Genomic DNA, 19,929 nt, shown 5'->3' on the forward strand with positions numbered 1-19,929 from the left:
ACTATAGACCAGTGGACTAATTGGGGTCAGTCCTACTATAGAAACAACATGAGTATCTCTAACCAGCAGGTTAACTATAGACCAGTGGACTAATTGGGGTCAGTCCTACTATAGAAACAACATGAGTATCTCTAACCAGCAGGTTAACTATAGACCAGTGGACTAATTGGGGTCAGTCCTACTATAGAAACAACATGAGTATCTCTAACCAGCAGGTTAACTATAGACCAGTGGACTAATTGGGGTCAGTCCTACTATAGAAACAACATGAGCATCTCTAACCAGCAGGTTAACTATAGACCAGTGGACTAATTGGGGTCAGTCCTACTATAGAAACAACATGAGCATCTCTAACCAGCAGGTTAACTATAGACCAGTGGACTAATTGGGGTCAGTCCTACTATAGAAACAACATGAGCATCATCATCTTCCTCAGTGATGAAGTTGGGGGCTGAGGTTATGAGGTTATGGTTATTTAAGGTGGTTTACAATTTGTCTGGTTGAGAGACTAAAAGTGGGGGCTTGACGGACTTCCAGCACCAATGTCTCAGTTCTGTTCCATTAGACTCCCTCCCTCTGCAGTAACAGTACTGTTCCATTAGACTCCCTCCCTCTGCTGTAACAGTATTGTTCCATTAGACTCCCTCCCTCTGCAGTAACAGTGCTGTTCCATTAGACTCCCTCCCTCTGCAGTAACAGTATTGTTCCATTAGACTCCCTCCCTCTGCAGTAACAGTATTGTTCCATTAGACTCCCTCCCTCTGCAGTAACAGTATTGTTCCATTAGACTCCCTCCCTCTGCAGTAACAGTGCTGTTCCATTAGACTCCCTCCCTCTGCAGTAACAGTATTGTTCCATTAGACTCCCTCCCTCTGCAGTAACAGTGCTGTTCCATTAGACTCCCTCCCTCTGCAGTAACAGTATTGTTCCATTAGACTCCCTCCCTCTGCAGTAACAGTGCTGTTCCATTAGACTCCCTCCCTCTGCAGTAACAGTATTGTTCTATTAGACTCCCTCCCTCTGCAGTAACAGTATCTGTTCCATTAGACTCCCTCCCTCTGCAGTAACAGTGCTGTTCCATTAGACTCCCTCCCTCTGCAGTAACAGTGCTGTTCCATTAGACTCCCTCCCTCTGCAGTAACAGTATTGTTCCATTAGACTCCCTCCCTCTGCAGTAACAGTATTGTTCCATTAGACTCCCCTCCCTCTGCAGTAACAGTATTGTTCCATTAGACTCCCTCCCTCTGCAGTAACAGTATTGTTCCATTAGACTCCCTCCCTCTGCAGTAACAGTGCTGTTCCATTAGACTCCCTCCCTCTGCAGTAACAGTATTGTTCCATTAGACTCCCTCCCTCTGCAGTAACAGTATTGTTCCATTAGACTCCCTCCCTCTGCAGTAACAGTGCTGTTCCATTAGACTCCCTCCCTCTGCAGTAACAGTATTGTTCCATTAGACTCCCCTCCCTCTGCAGTAACAGTATTGTTCCATTAGACTCCCTCCCTCTGCAGTAACAGTATTGTTCCATTAGACTCCCTCCCTCTGCTGTAACAGTATTGTTCCATTAGACTCCCTCCCTCTGCAGTAACAGTATTGTTCCATTAGACTCCCTCCCTCTGCAGTAACAGTACTGTTCCATTAGACTCCCTCCCTCTGCAGTAACAGTGCTGTTCCATTAGACTCCCTCCCTCTGCAGTAACAGTATTGTTCCATTAGACTCCCTCCCTCTGCAGTAACAGTATTGTTCCATTAGACTCCCTCCCTCTGCAGTAACAGTATTGTTCCATTAGACTCCCTCCCTCTGCAGTAACAGTATTGTTCCATTAGACTCCCTCCCTCTGCAGTAACAGTGCTGTTCCATTAGACTCCCTCCCTCTGCAGTAACAGTATTGTTCCATTAGACTCCCTCCCTCTGCAGTAACAGTATTGTTCCATTAGACTCCCTCCCTCTGCAGTAACAGTATTGTTCCATTAGACTCCCTCCCTCTGCAGTAACAGTGCTGTTCCATTAGACTCCCTCCCTCTGCAGTAACAGTATTGTTCCATTAGACTCCCTCCCTCTGCAGTAACAGTATTGTTCCATTAGACTCCCTCCCTCTGCAGTAACAGTATTGTTCCATTAGACTCCCTCCCTCTGCAGTAACAGTATTGTTCCATTAGACTCCCTCCCTCTGCAGTAACAGTGCTGTTCCATTAGACTCCCTCCCTCTGCAGTAACAGTATTGTTCCATTAGACTCCCTCCCTCTGCAGTAACAGTGCTGTTCCATTAGACTCCCTCCCTCTGCAGTAACAGTATTGTTCTATTAGACTCCCTCCCTCTGCAGTAACAGTATTGTTCCATTAGACTCCCTCCCTCTGCAGTAACAGTGCTGTTCCATTAGACTCCCTCCCTCTGCAGTAACAGTATTGTTCCATTAGACTCCCTCCCTCTGCAGTAACAGTGCTGTTCCATTAGACTCCCTCCCTCTGCAGTAACAGTATTGTTCCATTAGACTCCCTCCCTCTGCAGTAACAGTATTGTTCCATTAGACTCCCTCCCTCTGCAGTAACAGTATTGTTCCATTAGACTCCCTCCCTCTGCAGTAACAGTGCTGTTCCATTAGACTCCCTCCCTCTGCAGTAACAGTATTGTTCCATTAGACTCCCTCCCTCTGCAGTAACAGTATTGTTCCATTAGACTCCCTCCCTCTGCAGTAACAGTATTGTTCCATTAGACTCCCTCCCTCTGCAGTAACAGTGCTGTTCCATTAGACTCCCTCCCTCTGCAGTAACAGTATTGTTCCATTAGACTCCCTCCCTCTGCAGTAACAGTGCTGTTCCATTAGACTCCCTCCCTCTGCAGTAACAGTATTGTTCCATTAGACTCCCTCCCTCTGCAGTAACAGTATTGTTCCATTAGACTCCCTCCCTCTGCAGTAACAGTATTGTTCCATTAGACTCCCTCCCTCTGCAGTAACAGTATTGTTCCATTAGACTCCCTCCCTCTGCAGTAACAGTATTGTTCCATTAGACTCCCTCCCTCTGCAGTAACAGTATTGTTCCATTAGACTCCCTCCCTCTGCAGTAACAGTATTGTTCCATTAGACTCCCTCCCTCTGCAGTAACAGTATTGTTCCATTAGACTCCCTCCCTCTGCAGTAACAGTGCTGTTCAATTAGACTCCCTCCCTCTGCAGTAACAGTATTGTTCCATTAGACTCCCTCCCTCTGCAGTAACAGTGCTGTTCCATTAGACTCCCTCCCTCTGCAGTAACAGTGCTGTTCCATTAGACTCCCTCCCTCTGCAGTAACAGTATTGTTCCATTAGACTCCCTCCCTCTGCAGTAACAGTATTGTTCCATTAGACTCCCTCCCTCTGCAGTAACAGTATTGTTCCATTAGACTCCCTCTGCAGTAACAGTATTGTTCCATTAGACTCCCTCCCTCTGCAGTAACAGTATTGTTCCATTAGACTCCCTCCCTCTGCAGTAACAGTATTGTTCCATTAGACTCCCTCCCTCTGCTGTAACAGTATTGTTCCATTAGACTCCCTCCCTCTGCAGTAACAGTATTGTTCCATTAGACTCCCTCCCTCTGCAGTAACAGTATTGTTCCATTAGACTCCCTCTGCAGTAACAGTATTGTTCCATTAGACTCCCTCCCTCTGCAGTAACAGTATTGTTCCATTAGACTCCCCTCCCTCTGCAGTAACAGTATTGTTCCATTAGACTCCCTCCCTCTGCTGTAACAGTATTGTTCCATTAGACTCCCTCCCTCTGCAGTAACAGTATTGTTCCATTAGACTCCCTCCCTCTGCAGTAACAGTATTGTTCCATTAGACTCCCTCCCTCTGCAGTAACAGTGCTGTTCCATTAGACTCCCTCCCTCTGCAGTAACAGTATTGTTCCATTAGACTCCCTCCCTCTGCAGTAACAGTGCTGTTCCATTAGACTCCCTCCCTCTGCAGTAACAGTATTGTTCCATTAGACTCCCTCCCTCTGCAGTAACAGTATTGTTCCATTAGACTCCCTCCCTCTGCAGTAACAGTATTGTTCCATTAGACTCCCTCCCTCTGCAGTAACAGTATTGTTCCATTAGACTCCCTCTGCAGTAACAGTATTGTTCCATTAGACTCCCTCCCTCTGCAGTAACAGTGCTGTTCCATTAGACTCCCTCCCTCTGCAGTAACAGTATTGGTCCATTAGACTCCCTCCCTCTGCAGTAACAGTATTGTTCCATTAGACTCCCTCCCTCTGCAGTAACAGTATTGTTCCATTAGACTCCCTCCCTCTGCAGTAACAGTATTGTTCCATTAGACTCCCTCCCTCTGCAGTAACAGTGCTGTTCCATTAGACTCCCTCCCTCTGCAGTAACAGTATTGTTCCATTAGACTCCCTCCCTCTGCAGTAACAGTATTGTTCCATTAGACTCCCTCCCTCTGCAGTAACAGTATTGTTCCATTAGACTCCCTCCCTCTGCAGTAACAGTATTGTTCCATTAGACTCCCTCCCTCTGCAGTAACAGTATTGTTCCATTAGACTCCCTCCCTCTGCAGTAACAGTATTGTTCCATTAGACTCCCTCCCTCTGCAGTAACAGTGCTGTTCCATTAGACTCCCTCCCTCTGCAGTAACAGTATTGTTCCATTAGACTCCCTCCCTCTGCAGTAACAGTATTGTTCCATTAGACTCCCTCCCTCTGCAGTAACAGTATTGTTCCATTAGACTCCCTCCCTCTGCAGTAACAGTATTGTTCCATTAGACTCCACTCCCTCTGCAGTAACAGTATTGTTCCATTAGACTCCCTCCCTCTGCAGTAACAGTATTGTTCCATTAGACTCCCTCCCTCTGCAGTAACAGTATTGTTCCATTAGACTCCCTCCCTCTGCAGTAACAGTATTGTTCCATTAGACTCCCTCCCTCTGCAGTAACAGTATTGTTCCATTAGACTCCCTCCCTCTGCAGTAACAGTATTGTTCCATTAGACTCCCTCCCTCTGCAGTAACAGTGCTGTTCCATTAGACTCCCTCCCTCTGCAGTAACAGTATTGTTCCATTAGACTCCCTCCCTCTGCAGTAACAGTATTGTTCCATTAGACTCCCTCCCTCTGCAGTAACAGTATTGTTCCATTAGACTCCCTCCCTCTGCAGTAACAGTATTGTTCCATTAGACTCCCTCCCTCTGCAGTAACAGTATTGTTCCATTAGACTCCCTCCCTCTGCAGTAACAGTATTGTTCCATTAGACTCCCTCCCTCTGCAGTAACAGTATTGTTCCATTAGACTCCCTCCCTCTGCAGTAACAGTATTGTTCCATTAGACTCCCTCTGCAGTAACCGTATTGTTCCATTAGACTCCCTCCCTCTGCAGTAACAGTGCTGTTCCATTAGACTCCCTCCCTCTGCAGTAGCAGTATTGTTCCATTAGACTCCCTCCCTCTGCAGTAACAGTATTGTTCCATTAGACTCCCTCTGCTGTAACAGTATTGTTCCATTAGACTCCCTCCCTCTGCAGTAACAGTATTGTTCCATTAGACTCCCTCCCTCTGCAGTAACAGTATTGTTCCATTAGACTCCCTCCCTCTGCAGTAACAGTGCTGTTCCATTAGACTCCCTCCCTCTGCAGTAACAGTGCTGTTCCATTAGACTCCCTCCCTCTGCAGTAACAGTGCTGTTCCATTAGACTCCCTCCCTCTGCAGTAACAGTATTGTTCCATTAGACTCCCTCCCTCTGCAGTAACAGTATTGTTCCATTAGACTCCCTCCCTCTGCAGTAACAGTGCTGTTCCATTAGACTCCCTCCCTCTGCAATAACAGTGCTGTTCCATTAGACTCCCTCCCTCTGCAGTAACAGTATTGTTCCATTAGACTCCCTCCCTCTGCAGTAACAGTATTGTTCCATTAGACTCCCTCCCTCTGCAGTAACAGTATTGTTCCATTAGACTCCCTCCCTCTGCAGTAACAGTATTGTTCCATTAGACTCCCTCCCTCTGCAGTAACAGTGCTGTTCCATTAGACTCCCTCCCTCTGCAGTAACAGTGCTGTTCCATTAGACTCCCTCCCTCTGCAGTAACAGTATTGTTCCATTAGACTCCCTCCCTCTGCAGTAACAGTGCTGTTCCATTAGACTCCCTCCCTCTGCAGTAACAGTATTGTTCCATTAGACTCCCTCCCTCTGCAGTAACAGTATTGTTCCATTAGACTCCCTCCCTCTGCAGTAACAGTGCTGTTCCATTAGACTCCCTCCCTCTGCAGTAACAGTATTGTTCCATTAGACTCCCTCCCTCTGCAGTAACAGTATTGTTCCATTAGACTCCCTCCCTCTGCAGTAACAGTGCTGTTCCATTAGCCTCCCTCCCTCTGCAGTAACAGTATTGTTCCATTAGACTCCCTCCCTCTGCAGTAACAGTATTGGTCCATTAGACTCCCTCCCTCTGCAGTAACAGTATTGTTCCATTAGACTCCCTCTGCAGTAACAGTGCTGTTCCATTAGACTCCCTCCCTCTGCAGTAACAGTATTGTTCCATTAGACTCCCTCCCTCTGCAGTAACAGTATTGTTCCATTAGACTCCCTCCCTCTGCAGTAACAGTATTGTTCCATTAGACTCCCTCCCTCTGCAGTAACAGTGCTGTTCCATTAGACTCCCTCCCTCTGCAGTAACAGTATTGTTCCATTAGACTCCCTCCCTCTGCAGTAACAGTATTGTTCCATTAGACTCCCTCCCTCTGCAGTAACAGTATTGTTCCATTAGACTCCCTCCCTCTGCAGTAACAGTATTGTTCCATTAGACTCCCTCCCTCTGCAGTAACAGTGCTGTTCCATTAGACTCCCTCCCTCTGCAGTAACAGTATTGTTCCATTAGACTCCCTCCCTCTGCAGTAACAGTATTGTTCCATTAGACTCCCTCCCTCTGCAGTAACAGTGCTGTTCCATTAGACTCCCTCCCTCTGCAGTAACAGTATTGTTCCATTAGACTCCCTCCCTCTGCAGTAACAGTATTGTTCCATTAGACTCCCTCCCTCTGCAGTAACAGTATTGTTCCATTAGACTCCCTCCCTCTGCAGTAACAGTATTGTTCCATTAGACTCCCTCCCTCTGCAGTAACAGTGCTGTTCCATTAGACTCCCTCCCTCTGCAGTAACAGTATTGTTCCATTAGACTCCCTCCCTCTGCTGTAACAGTATTGTTCCATTAGACTCCCTCCCTCTGCAGTAACAGTATTGTTCCATTAGACTCCCTCCCTCTGCAGTAACAGTATTGTTCCATTAGACTCCCTCCCTCTGCAGTAACAGTATTGTTCCATTAGACTCCCTCCCTCTGCAGTAACAGTATTGTTCCATTAGACTCCCTCCCTCTGCAGTAACAGTGCTGTTCCATTAGACTCCCTCCCTCTGCAGTAACAGTATTGTTCCATTAGACTCCCTCCCTCTGCAGTAACAGTATTGTTCCATTAGACTCCCTCCCTCTGCAGTAACAGTATTGTTCCATTAGACTCCCTCCCTCTGCAGTAACAGTGCTGTTCCATTAGACTCCCTCCCTCTGCAGTAACAGTGCTGTTCCATTAGACTCCCTCCCTCTGCAGTAACAGTGCTGTTCCATTAGACTCCCTCCCTCTGCAGTAACAGTATTGTTCCATTAGACTCCCTCCCTCTGCAGTAACAGTATTGTTCCATTAGACTCCCTCCCTCTGCAGTAACAGTGCTGTTCCATTAGACTCCCTCCCTCTGCAGTAACAGTATTGTTCCATTAGACTCCCTCCCTCTGCAGTAACAGTGCTGTTCCATTAGACTCCCTCCCTCTGCAGTAACAGTGCTGTTCCATTAGACTCCCTCCCTCTGCAGTAACAGTATTGTTCCATTAGACTCCCTCCCTCTGCAGTAACAGTATTGTTCCATTAGACTCCCTCCCTCTGCAGTAACAGTGCTGTTCCATTAGACTCCCTCCCTCTGCTGTAACAGTATTGTTCCATTAGACTCCCTCCCTCTGCAGTAACAGTATTGTTCCATTAGACTCCCTCCCTCTGCAGTAACAGTGCTGTTCCATTAGACTCCCTCCCTCTGCAGTAACAGTATTGTTCCATTAGACTCCCTCCCTCTGCAGTAACAGTATTGTTCCATTAGACTCCCTCCCTCTGCTGTAACAGTATTGTTCCATTAGACTCCCTCCCTCTGCAGTAACAGTATTGTTCCATTAGACTCCCTCCCTCTGCAGTAACAGTATTGTTCCATTAGACTCCCTCCCTCTGCAGTAACAGTATTGTTCCATTAGACTCCCTCCCTCTGCAGTAACAGTATTGTTCCATTAGACTCCCTCCCTCTGCAGTAACAGTGCTGTTCCATTAGACTCCCTCCCTCTGCAGTAACAGTATTGTTCCATCAGACTCCCTCCCTCTGCTGTAACAGTATTGTTCCATTAGACTCCCTCCCTCTGCTGTAACAGTATTGTTCCATTAGACTCCCTCCCTCTGCAGTAACAGTGCTGTTCCATTAGACTCCCTCCCTCTGCAGTAACAGTATTGTTCCATTAGACTCCCTCCCTCTGCTGTAACAGTATTGTTCCATTAGACTCCCTCCCTCTGCAGTAACAGTATTGTTCCATTAGACTCCCTCCCTCTGCAGTAACAGTATTGTTCCATTAGACTCCCTCCCTCTGCAGTAACAGTATTGTTCCATTAGACTCCCTCCCTCTGCAGTAACAGTATTGTTCCATTAGACTCCCTCCCTCTGCAGTAACAGTATTGTTCCATTAGACTCCCTCCCTCTGCAGTAACAGTATTGTTCCATTAGACTCCCTCCCTCTGCAGTAACAGTATTGTTCCATTAGACTCCCTCCCTCTGCAGTAACAGTATTGTTCCATTAGACTCCCTCCCTCTGCAGTAACAGTATTGTTCCATTAGACTCCCTCCCTCTGCAGTAACAGTGCTGTTCCATTAGACTCCCTCCCTCTGCAGTAACAGTATTGTTCCATTAGACTCCCTCCCTCTGCAGTAACAGTATTGTTCCATTAGGCTCCCTCCCTCTGCAGTAACAGTATTGTTCCATTAGACTCCCTCCCTCTGCAGTAACAGTATTGTTCCATTAGACTCCCTCCCTCTGCAGTAACAGTATTGTTCCATTAGACTCCCTCCCTCTGCAGTAACAGTATTGTTCCATTAGACTCCCTCCCTCTGCAGTAACAGTGCTGTTCCATTAGACTCCCTCCCTCTGCAGTAACAGTATTGTTCCATTAGACTCCCTCCCTCTGCAGTAACAGTATTGTTCCATTAGACTCCCTCCCTCTGCAGTAACAGTATTGTTCCATTAGACTCCCTCCCTCTGCAGTAACAGTGCTGTTCCATTAGACTCCCTCCCTCTGCAGTAACAGTGCTGTTCCATTAGACTCCCTCCCTCTGCAGTAACAGTATTGTTCCATTAGACTCCCTCCCTCTGCAGTAACAGTATTGTTCCATTAGACTCCCTCCCTCTGCAGTAACAGTATTGTTCCATTAGACTCCCTCCCTCTGCAGTAACAGTGCTGTTCCATTAGACTCCCTCCCTCTGCAGTAACAGTATTGTTCCATTAGACTCCCTCTGCTGTAACAGTATTGTTCCATTAGACTCCCTCCCTCTGCAGTAACAGTATTGTTCCATTAGACTCCCTCCCTCTGCAGTAACAGTGCTGTTCCATTAGACTCCCTCCCTCTGCTGTAACAGTATTGTTCCATTAGACTCCCTCCCTCTGCAGTAACAGTATTGGTCCATTAGACTCCCTCCCTCTGCAGTAACAGTGCTGTTCCATTAGACTCCCTCCCTCTGCTGTAACAGTATTGTTCCATTAGACTCCCTCCCTCTGCTGTAACAGTATTGTTCCATTAGACTCCCTCCCTCTGCAGTAACAGTATTGTTCCATTAGACTCCCTCCCTCTGCAGTAACAGTATTGTTCCATTAGACTCCCTCCCTCTGCAGTAACAGTATTGTTCCATTAGACTCCCTCCCTCTGCAGTAACAGTATTGTTCCATTAGACTCCCTCCCTCTGCAGTAACAGTGCTGTTCCATTAGACTCCCTCCCTCTGCAGTAACAGTATTGTTCCATTAGACTCCCTCCCTCTGCAGTAACAGTATTGTTCCATTAGACTCCCTCCCTCTGCAGTAACAGTATTGTTCCATTAGACTCCCTCCCTCTGCAGTAACAGTGCTGTTCCATTAGACTCCCTCCCTCTGCAGTAACAGTGCTGTTCCATTAGACTCCCTCCCTCTGCAGTAACAGTATTGTTCCATTAGACTCCCTCCCTCTGCAGTAACAGTATTGTTCCATTAGACTCCCTCCCTCTGCAGTAACAGTATTGTTCCATTAGACTCCCTCCCTCTGCAGTAACAGTATTGTTCCATTAGACTCCCTCCCTCTGCAGTAACAGTATTGTTCCATTAGACTCCCTCCCTCTGCAGTAACAGTATTGTTCCATTAGACTCCCTCCCTCTGCAGTAACAGTGCTGTTCCATTAGACTCCCTCCCTCTGCAGTAACAGTATTGTTCCATTAGACTCCCTCCCTCTGCAGTAACAGTATTGTTCCATTAGACTCCCTCCCTCTGCAGTAACAGTGCTGTTCCATTAGACTCCCTCCCTCTGCAGTAACAGTATTGTTCCATTAGACTCCCTCCCTCTGCAGTAACAGTATTGTTCCATTAGACTCCCTCCCTCTGCAGTAACAGTATTGTTCCATTAGACTCCCTCCCTCTGCAGTAACAGTATTGTTCCATTAGACTCCCTCCCTCTGCAGTAACAGTATTGTTCCATTAGACTCCCTCCCTCTGCAGTAACAGTATTGTTCCATTAGACTCCCTCCCTCTGCAGTAACAGTATTGTTCCATTAGACTCCCTCCCTCTGCAGTAACAGTGCTGTTCCATTAGACTCCCTCCCTCTGCAGTAACAGTATTGTTCCATTAGACTCCCTCCCTCTGCAGTAACAGTATTGTTCCATTAGACTCCCTCCCTCTGCAGTAACAGTATTGTTCCATTAGACTCCCTCCCTCTGCAGTAACAGTGCTGTTCCATTAGACTCCCTCCCTCTGCAGTAACAGTATTGTTCCATTAGACTCCCTCCCTCTGCAGTAACAGTATTGTTCCATTAGACTCCCTCCCTCTGCAATAACAGTGCTGTTCCATTAGACTCCCTCCCTCTGCAGTAACAGTATTGTTCCATTAGACTCCCTCCCTCTGCAGTAACAGTATTGTTCCATTAGACTCCCTCCCTCTGCAGTAACAGTATTGTTCCATTAGACTCCCTCCCTCTGCAGTAACAGTATTGTTCCATTAGACTCCCTCCCTCTGCAGTAACAGTATTGTTCCATTAGACTCCCTCCCTCTGCAGTAACAGTATTGTTCCATTAGACTCCCTCCCTCTGCAGTAACAGTATTGTTCCATTAGACTCCCTCCCTCTGCAGTAACAGTATTGTTCCATTAGACTCCCTCCCTCTGCAGTAACAGTATTGTTCCATTAGACTCCCTCCCTCTGCAGTAACAGTATTGTTCCATTAGACTCCCTCCCTCTGCAGTAACAGTGCTGTTCCATTAGACTCCCTCCCTCTGCAGTAACAGTGCTGTTCCATTAGACTCCCTCCCTCTGCAGTAACAGTATTGTTCCATTAGACTCCCTCCCTCTGCAGTAACAGTATTGTTCCATTAGACTCCCTCCCTCTGCAGTAACAGTATTGTTCCATTAGACTCCCTCCCTCTGCAGTAACAGTATTGTTCCATTAGACTCCCTCCCTCTGCAGTAACAGTATTGTTCCATTAGACTCCCTCCCTCTGCAGTAACAGTATTGTTCCATTAGACTCCCTCCCTCTGCAGTAACAGTATTGTTCCATTAGACTCCCTCCCTCTGCAGTAACAGTATTGTTCCATTAGACTCCCTCCCTCTGCAGTAACAGTGCTGTTCCATTAGACTCCCTCCCTCTGCAGTAACAGTGCTGTTCCATTAGACTCCCTCCCTCTGCAGTAACAGTGCTGTTCCATTAGACTCCCTCCCTCTGCAGTAACAGTATTGTTCCATTAGACTCCCTCCCTCTGCAGTAACAGTGCTGTTCCATTAGACTCCCTCCCTCTGCAGTAACAGTGCTGTTCCATTAGACTCCCTCCCTCTGCAGTAACAGTATTGTTCCATTAGACTCCCTCCCTCTGCAGTAACAGTATTGTTCCATTAGACTCCCTCCCTCTGCAGTAACAGTATTGTTCCATTAGACTCCCTCCCTCTGCAGTAACAGTATTGTTCCATTAGACTCCCTCCCTCTGCAGTAACAGTATTGTTCCATTAGACTCCCTCCCTCTGCAGTAACAGTATTGTTCCATTAGACTCCCTCCCTCTGCAGTAACAGTATTGTTCCATTAGACTCCCTCTGCAGTAACAGTATTGTTCCATTAGACTCCCTCCCTCTGCAGTAACAGTATTGTTCCATTAGACTCCCTCCCTCTGCAGTAACAGTATTGTTCCATTAGACTCCCTCCCTCTGCAGTAACAGTATTGTTCCATTAGACTCCCTCCCTCTGCAGTAACAGTATTGTTCCATTAGACTCCCTCCCTCTGCAGTAACAGTGCTGTTCCATTAGACTCCCTCCCTCTGCAGTAACAGTGCTGTTCCATTAGACTCCCTCCCTCTGCAGTAACAGTGCTGTTCCATTAGACTCCCTCCCTCTGCAGTAACAGTATTGTTCCATTAGACTCCCTCCCTCTGCAGTAACAGTGCTGTTCCATTAGACTCCCTCCCTCTGCAGTAACAGTATTGTTCCATTAGACTCCCTCCCTCTGCAGTAACAGTATTGTTCCATTAGACTCCCTCCCTCTGCAGTAACAGTGCTGTTCCATTAGACTCCCTCCCTCTGCAGTAACAGTGCTGTTCCATTAGACTCCCTCCCTCTGCAGTAACAGTATTGTTCCATTAGACTCCCTCCCTCTGCAGTAACAGTATTGTTCCATTAGACTCCCTCCCTCTGCAGTAACAGTATTGTTCCATTAGACTCCCTCCCTCTGCTGTAACAGTATTGTTCCATTAGACTCCCTCCCTCTGCAGTAACAGTATTGTTCCATTAGACTCCCTCCCTCTGCAGTAACAGTATTGTTCCATTAGACTCCCTCCCTCTGCAGTAACAGTGCTGTTCCATTAGACTCCCTCCCTCTGCAGTAACAGTATTGTTCCATTAGACTCCCTCCCTCTGCAGTAACAGTATTGTTCCATTAGACTCCCTCCCTCTGCAGTAACAGTATTGTTCCATTAGACTCCCTCCCTCTGCAGTAACAGTATTGTTCCATTAGACTCCCTCCCTCTGCAGTAACAGTATTGTTCCATTAGACTCCCTCCCTCTGCTGTAACAGTATTGTTCCATTAGACTCCCTCCCTCTGCAGTAACAGTGCTGTTCCATTAGACTCCCTCCCTCTGCAGTAACAGTATTGTTCCATTAGACTCCCTCCCTCTGCAGTAACAGTATTGTTCCATTAGACTCCCTCCCTCTGCAGTAACAGTATTGTTCCATTAGACTCCCTCCCTCTGCTGTAACAGTATTGTTCCATTAGACTCCCTCCCTCTGCAGTAACAGTATTGTTCCATTAGACTCCCTCCCTCTGCAGTAACAGTATTGTTCCATTAGACTCCCTCCCTCTGCAGTAACAGTATTGTTCCATTAGACTCCCTCCCTCTGCAGTAACAGTGCTGTTCCATTAGACTCCCTCCCTCTGCAGTAACAGTATTGTTCCATTAGACTCCCTCCCTCTGCAGTAACAGTATTGTTCCATTAGACTCCCTCCCTCTGCTGTAACAGTATTGTTCCATTAGACTCCCTCCCTCTGCAGTAACAGTATTGTTCCATTAGACTCCCTCCCTCTGCAGTAACAGTATTGTTCCATTAGACTCCCTCCTTCTGCTGTAACAGTATTGTTCCATTAGACTCCACTCCCTCTGCAGTAACAGTGCTGTTCCATTAGACTCCCTCCCTCTGCAGTAACAGTATTGTTCCATTAGACTCCCTCCCTCTGCAGTAACAGTATTGTTCCATTAGACTCCCTCCCTCTGCAGTAACAGTATTGTTCCATTAGACTCCCTCCCTCTGCAGTAACAGTATTGTTCCATTAGACTCCCTCCCTCTGCAGTAACAGTATTGTTCCATTAGACTCCCTCCCTCTGCAGTAACAGTGCTGTTCCATTAGACTCCCTCCCTCTGCAGTAACAGTATTGTTCCATTAGACTCCCTCCCTCTGCAGTAACAGTATTGTTCCATTAGACTCCCTCCCTCTGCAGTAACAGTGCTGTTCCATTAGACTCCCTCCCTCTGCAGTAACAGGGTCATTAATTAGTGTTAATGTTAATTCATGTTACTAACAACATGCTGGTTGGTGAGAACAGTTTAATCAGAGGTGGGAACAGAGGCCCACTGAGTAATTGATCTCCTATGATGATGCTCAACTAAGCAATACGCCACGAGGGGGTGTGGTATATGACCAATATAGCACGGCTAAGGGCTGTTCTTAAAGCACGACGCAACACGGAGTGCCTGGATCCAGTCCTTATCCGTGGTATATTGACCATACACCACCAACCCCTGAGGTGCCTTAGTGCTGTTAGAAACTGGTTACCAACGTAATTAGAGCAGTACAAATACATGTTTTATCATACCCGTGGTATACGGTCTGTTATAAACTGGTTACCAACGTAATTAGAGCAGTACAAATACATGTTTTATCATACCCGTGGTATACGGTCTGTTATAAACTGGTTACCAACGTAATTAGAGCAGTACAAATACATGTTTTATCATACCCGTGGTATACGGTCTGTTATAAACTGGTTACCAACGTAATTAGAGCAGTACAAATACATGTTTTATCATACCCGTGGTATACGGTCTGTTATAAACTGGTTACCAACGTAATTAGAGCAGTACAAATACATGTTTTATCATACCCGTGGTATACGGTCTGTTATAAACTGGTTACCAACGTAATTAGAGCAGTACAAATACATGTTTTATCATACCCGTGGTATACGGTCTGTTATAAACTGGTTACCAACGTAATTAGAGTAGTACAAATACATGTTTTATCATACCCGTGGTATACGGTCTGTTATAAACTGGTTACCAACGTAATTAGAGCAGTACAAATACATGTTTTATCATACCCGTGGTATACGGTCTGTTATAAACTGGTTACTAACGTAATTAGAGCAGTACAAATACATGTTTTATCATACCCGTGGTATACGGTCTGTTATAAACTGGTTACCAACGTAATTAGAGCAGTACAAATACATGTTTTATCATACCCGTGGTATACGGTCTGTTATAAACTGGTTACCAACGTAATTAGAGCAGTACAAATACATGTTTTATCATACCCGTGGTATACGGTCTGTTATAAACTGGTTACTAACGTAATTAGAGCAGTACAAATACATGTTTTATCATACCCGTGGTATACGGTCTGTTATAAACTGGTTACCAACGTAATTAGAGCAGTACAAATACATGTTTTATCATACCCGTGGTATACGGTCTGTTATAAACTGGTTACTAACGTAATTAGAGCAGTACAAATACATGTTTTATCATACCCGTGGTATACGGTCTGTTATAAACTGGTTACTAACGTAATTAGAGCAGTACAAATACATGTTTTATCATACCCGTGGTATACGGTCTGTTATAAACTGGTTACTAACGTAATTAGAGTAGTACAAATACATGTTTTATCATACCCGTGGTATACGGTCTGTTATAAACTGGTTACCAACGTAATTAGAGCAGTACAAATACATGTTTTATCATACCCGTGGTATACGGTCTGTTATAAACTGGTTACCAACGTAATTAGAGTAGTACAAATACATGTTTTATCATACCCGTGGTATACGGTCTGTTATAAACTGGTTACCAACGTAATTAGAGCAGTACAAATACATGTTTTATCATACCCGTGGTATACGGTCTGTTATAAACTGGTTACTAACGTAATTAGAGCAGTACAAATACATGTTTTATCATACCCGTGGTATACGGTCTGTTATAAACTGGTTACTAACGTAATTAGAGTAGTACAAATACATGTTTTATCATACCCGTGGTATACGGTCTGTTATAAACTGGTTACTAACGTAATTAGAGCAGTACAAATACATGTTTTATCATACCCGTGGTATACGGTCTGTTATAAACTGGTTACTAACGTAATTAGAGCAGTACAAATACATGTTTTATCATACCCGTGGTATACGGTCTGTTATAAACTGGTTACCAACGTAATTAGAGTAGTACAAATACATGTTTTATCATACCCGTGGTATACGGTCTGTTATAAACTGGTTACTAACGTAATTAGAGCAGTACAAATACATGTTTTATCATACCCGTGGTATACGGTCTGTTATAAACTGGTTACTAACGTAATTAGAGCAGTACAAATACATGTTTTATCATACCCGTGGTATACGGTCTGTTATAAACTGGTTACCAACGTAATTAGAGCAGTACAAATACATGTTTTATCATACCCGTGGTATACGGTCTGTTATAAACTGGTTACCAACGTAATTAGAGCAGTACAAATACATGTTTTATCATACCCGTGGTATACGGTCTGTTATAAACTGGTTACCAACGTAATTAGAGTAGTACAAATACATGTTTTATCATACCCGTGGTATACGGTCTGTTATAAACTGGTTACCAACGTAATTAGAGCAGTACAAATACATGTTTTATCATACCCGTGGTATACGGTCTGTTATAAACTGGTTACTAACGTAATTAGAGCAGTACAAATACATGTTTTATCATACCCGTGGTATACGGTCTGTTATAAACTGGTTACTAACGTAATTAGAGTAGTACAAATACATGTTTTATCATACCCGTGGTATACGGTCTGTTATAAACTGGTTACCAACGTAATTAGAGCAGTACAAATACATGTTTTATCATACCCGTGGTATACGGTCTGTTATAAACTGGTTACCAACGTAATTAGAGTAGTACAAATACATGTTTTATCATACCCGTGGTATACGGTCTGTTATAAACTGGTTACCAACGTAATTAGAGCAGTACAAATACATGTTTTATCATACCCGTGGTATACGGTCTGTTATAAACTGGTTACTAACGTAATTAGAGCAGTACAAATACATGTTTTATCATACCCGTGGTATACGGTCTGTTATAAACTGGTTACTAACGTAATTAGAGTAGTACAAATACATGTTTTATCATACCCGTGGTATACGGTCTGTTATAAACTGGTTACTAACGTAATTAGAGCAGTACAAATACATGTTTTATCATACCCGTGGTATACGGTCTGTTATAAACTGGTTACTAACGTAATTAGAGCAGTACAAATACATGTTTTATCATACCCGTGGTATACGGTCTGTTATAAACTGGTTACTAACGTAATTAGAGCAGTACAAATACATGTTTTATCATACCCGTGGTATACGGTCTGTTAGAAACTGGTTACTAACGTAATTAGAGCAGTACAAATACATGTTTTATCATACCCGTGGTATACGGTCTGTTATAAACTGGTTACTAACGTAATTAGAGCAGTACAAATACATGTTTTATCATACCCGTGGTATACGGTCTGTTATAAACTGGTTACCAACGTAATTAGAGCAGTACAAATACATGTTTTATCATACCCGTGGTATACGGTCTGTTATAAACTGGTTACTAACGTAATTAGAGCAGTACAAATACATGTTTTATCATACCCGTGGTATACGCTCTATTATAAACTGGGTGGTTCCAGCCCTGAATGCTGATTGGCTGACAGCCGTGGTGTATTAGACCATATACCACGGGTATGACAAAACATTTATTTGTACTGCTCTAATTACATTAGTAACCAGTTTATAGGAGAAACAAGGCACCTCTGGGGTTTATGATATATGGCCAATATACCACGACTAAGGGCTGTGCCTATGAAAAGCCCGTAGCTGTGGTATATTGGCCATATATTACTTAAATATACTATGGCTTTCAGCCAATCAGCATACAGGGCTGGAACCACCCAGTTTATAATGTGCTTTAACCTTTGGTGAATACTTTGAACCTAACAACAATCTAGACAACAATCTAAACAACAATATAGACAACAATATCAACAACATTATAAACAATATAAACAACAACATAAACAACAACATAAACAACAATATAAACAACAACATAAGTCATGCAAACCTGATTGTTGTCATATCTCTCTCATACATGAAAAAGGGAAATGATTTCCCAGCAAGCAGCCCTGTGGATTGTGAACATTAGAGAACTAACTGTCTGTGGTTAATGGTCTGGAAGCTGAATACAAGTTTCCATGCAAATGCCAGAATGTGAGAAACTCCAGTCATTACCTTTGGGTGACAATGAGGTTTTGGAAAAGTTTAAATGCTTGAGTCCCTCAGGGAGTTTGGCAAACTGTGCTCCCAGGGAGGTGATTCCTGGAGAAAACAGCAGAATGGAAAACAACACTTAGTCATTTGGCAATACAGTACCATGATATCAGACAGACTGGGGATTTCAATTCACTGCCTTCATTTTCCCTGACTTGCCGCGGGGAGATTCATGGGAAGGAAGACTACAGTTCTGTCCACACAAACACTCAGTGTTCATTCTAATGCAGGCCGGTTAGCATTTGTGTAAAGACAACTCAACTGTCTCTTGACGATACATGTTACATGAGGACAAATCTGCTAGAAAATCTGAGAGACGCAGAATATTTGGCGTCTCTTTAATTGATGTGAGTTGAAAAGACACAACAGGTTTAGAGGTGATGTTTAACCTGCTCTCATAGTTCAGTGGAAACATTCCAAGAGTTCTATTCTAGTCCAGAACATTCTGTTAACTCTACGTCTCTATACTTCAACAACACAACAGTACAGAGAGTCACAGACACTATCATGAACGACGGGGAAATACTATCAAATGCATTAAATATTCTCAATGGAATGAGTCAGCTACATGACAAAAGAAACTCACTGAATCACCTCAGATATTCAACTTCACAATAATCTGAAAGAGTGTAATATTTGATCAAGGGCAAAGGGACTCCAATTTAAATAGATTTAGAGGGGCCATACTAGTACTCAGAAGCAGCTCTCTGCTGAGTGATAGATTTAGAGGGGCCATACTAGTACTCAGAAGCAGCTCTCTCTGCTGAGTGATAGATTTAGAGGGGCCATACTAGTACTCAGAAGTAGCTCTCTGCTGAGTGATAGATTTAGAGGGGCCATACTAGTACTCAGAAGCAGCTCTCTCTGCTGAGTGATAGATTTAGAGGGGCCATACTAGTACTCAGAAGCAGCTCTCTGCTGAGTGATAGATTTAGAGGGGCCATACTAGTACTCAGAAGCAGCTCTCTGCTGAGTGATAGATTTAGAGGGGCCATACTAGTACTCAGAAGCAGCTCTCTGCTGAGTGATAGATTTAGAGGGGCCATACTAGTACTCAGAAGCAGCTCTCTGCTGAGTGATAGATTTAGAGGGGCCATACTAGTACTCAGAAGCAGCTCTCTGCTGAGTGATAGATTTAGAGGGGCCATACTAGTACTCAGAAGCAGCTCTCTGCTGAGTGATAGATTTAGAGGGGCCATACTAGTACTCAGAAGCAGCTCTCTCTGCTGAGTGATAGATTTAGAGGGGCCATACTAGTACTCAGAAGCAGCTCTCTGCTGAGTGATAGATTTAGAGGGGCCATACTAGTACTCAGAAGCAGCTCTCTCTGCTGAGTGATAGATTTAGAGGGGCCATACTAGTACTCAGAAGCAGCTCTCTCTGCTGAGTGATAGATTTAGAGGGGCCATACTAGTACTCAGAAGCAGCTCTCTCTGCTGAGTGATAGATTTAGAGGGGCCATACTAGTACTCAGAAGCAGCTCTCTGCTGAGTGATAGATTTAGAGGGGCCATACTAGTACTCAGAAGCAGCTC

The 19,929-nt window shown here is 44.6% G+C and overlaps 1 protein-coding gene across 5 annotated transcripts in view; it reads right to left on the minus strand.

The window, feature by feature from the left end:
• LOC106572945 (F-actin-uncapping protein LRRC16A) overlaps nt 1-19,929 on the minus strand; it is a 307,628-nt gene that overhangs the window by 165,558 nt on the left and 122,141 nt on the right. For all 5 annotated transcript variants that reach the window (XM_045696617.1, XM_045696616.1, XM_045696613.1 and 2 more), the window contains exon 12: nt 18,357-18,443. In XM_045696617.1, the coding sequence (XP_045552573.1) occupies nt 18,357-18,443 (87 nt within the window). The remainder of the gene's footprint in view (nt 1-18,356; nt 18,444-19,929) is intronic.

The sequence above is a fragment of the Salmo salar genome, chromosome ssa02, assembly GCF_905237065.1.
Source record: "Salmo salar chromosome ssa02, Ssal_v3.1, whole genome shotgun sequence".
Lineage (NCBI taxonomy): Eukaryota > Metazoa > Chordata > Actinopteri > Salmoniformes > Salmonidae > Salmo > Salmo salar.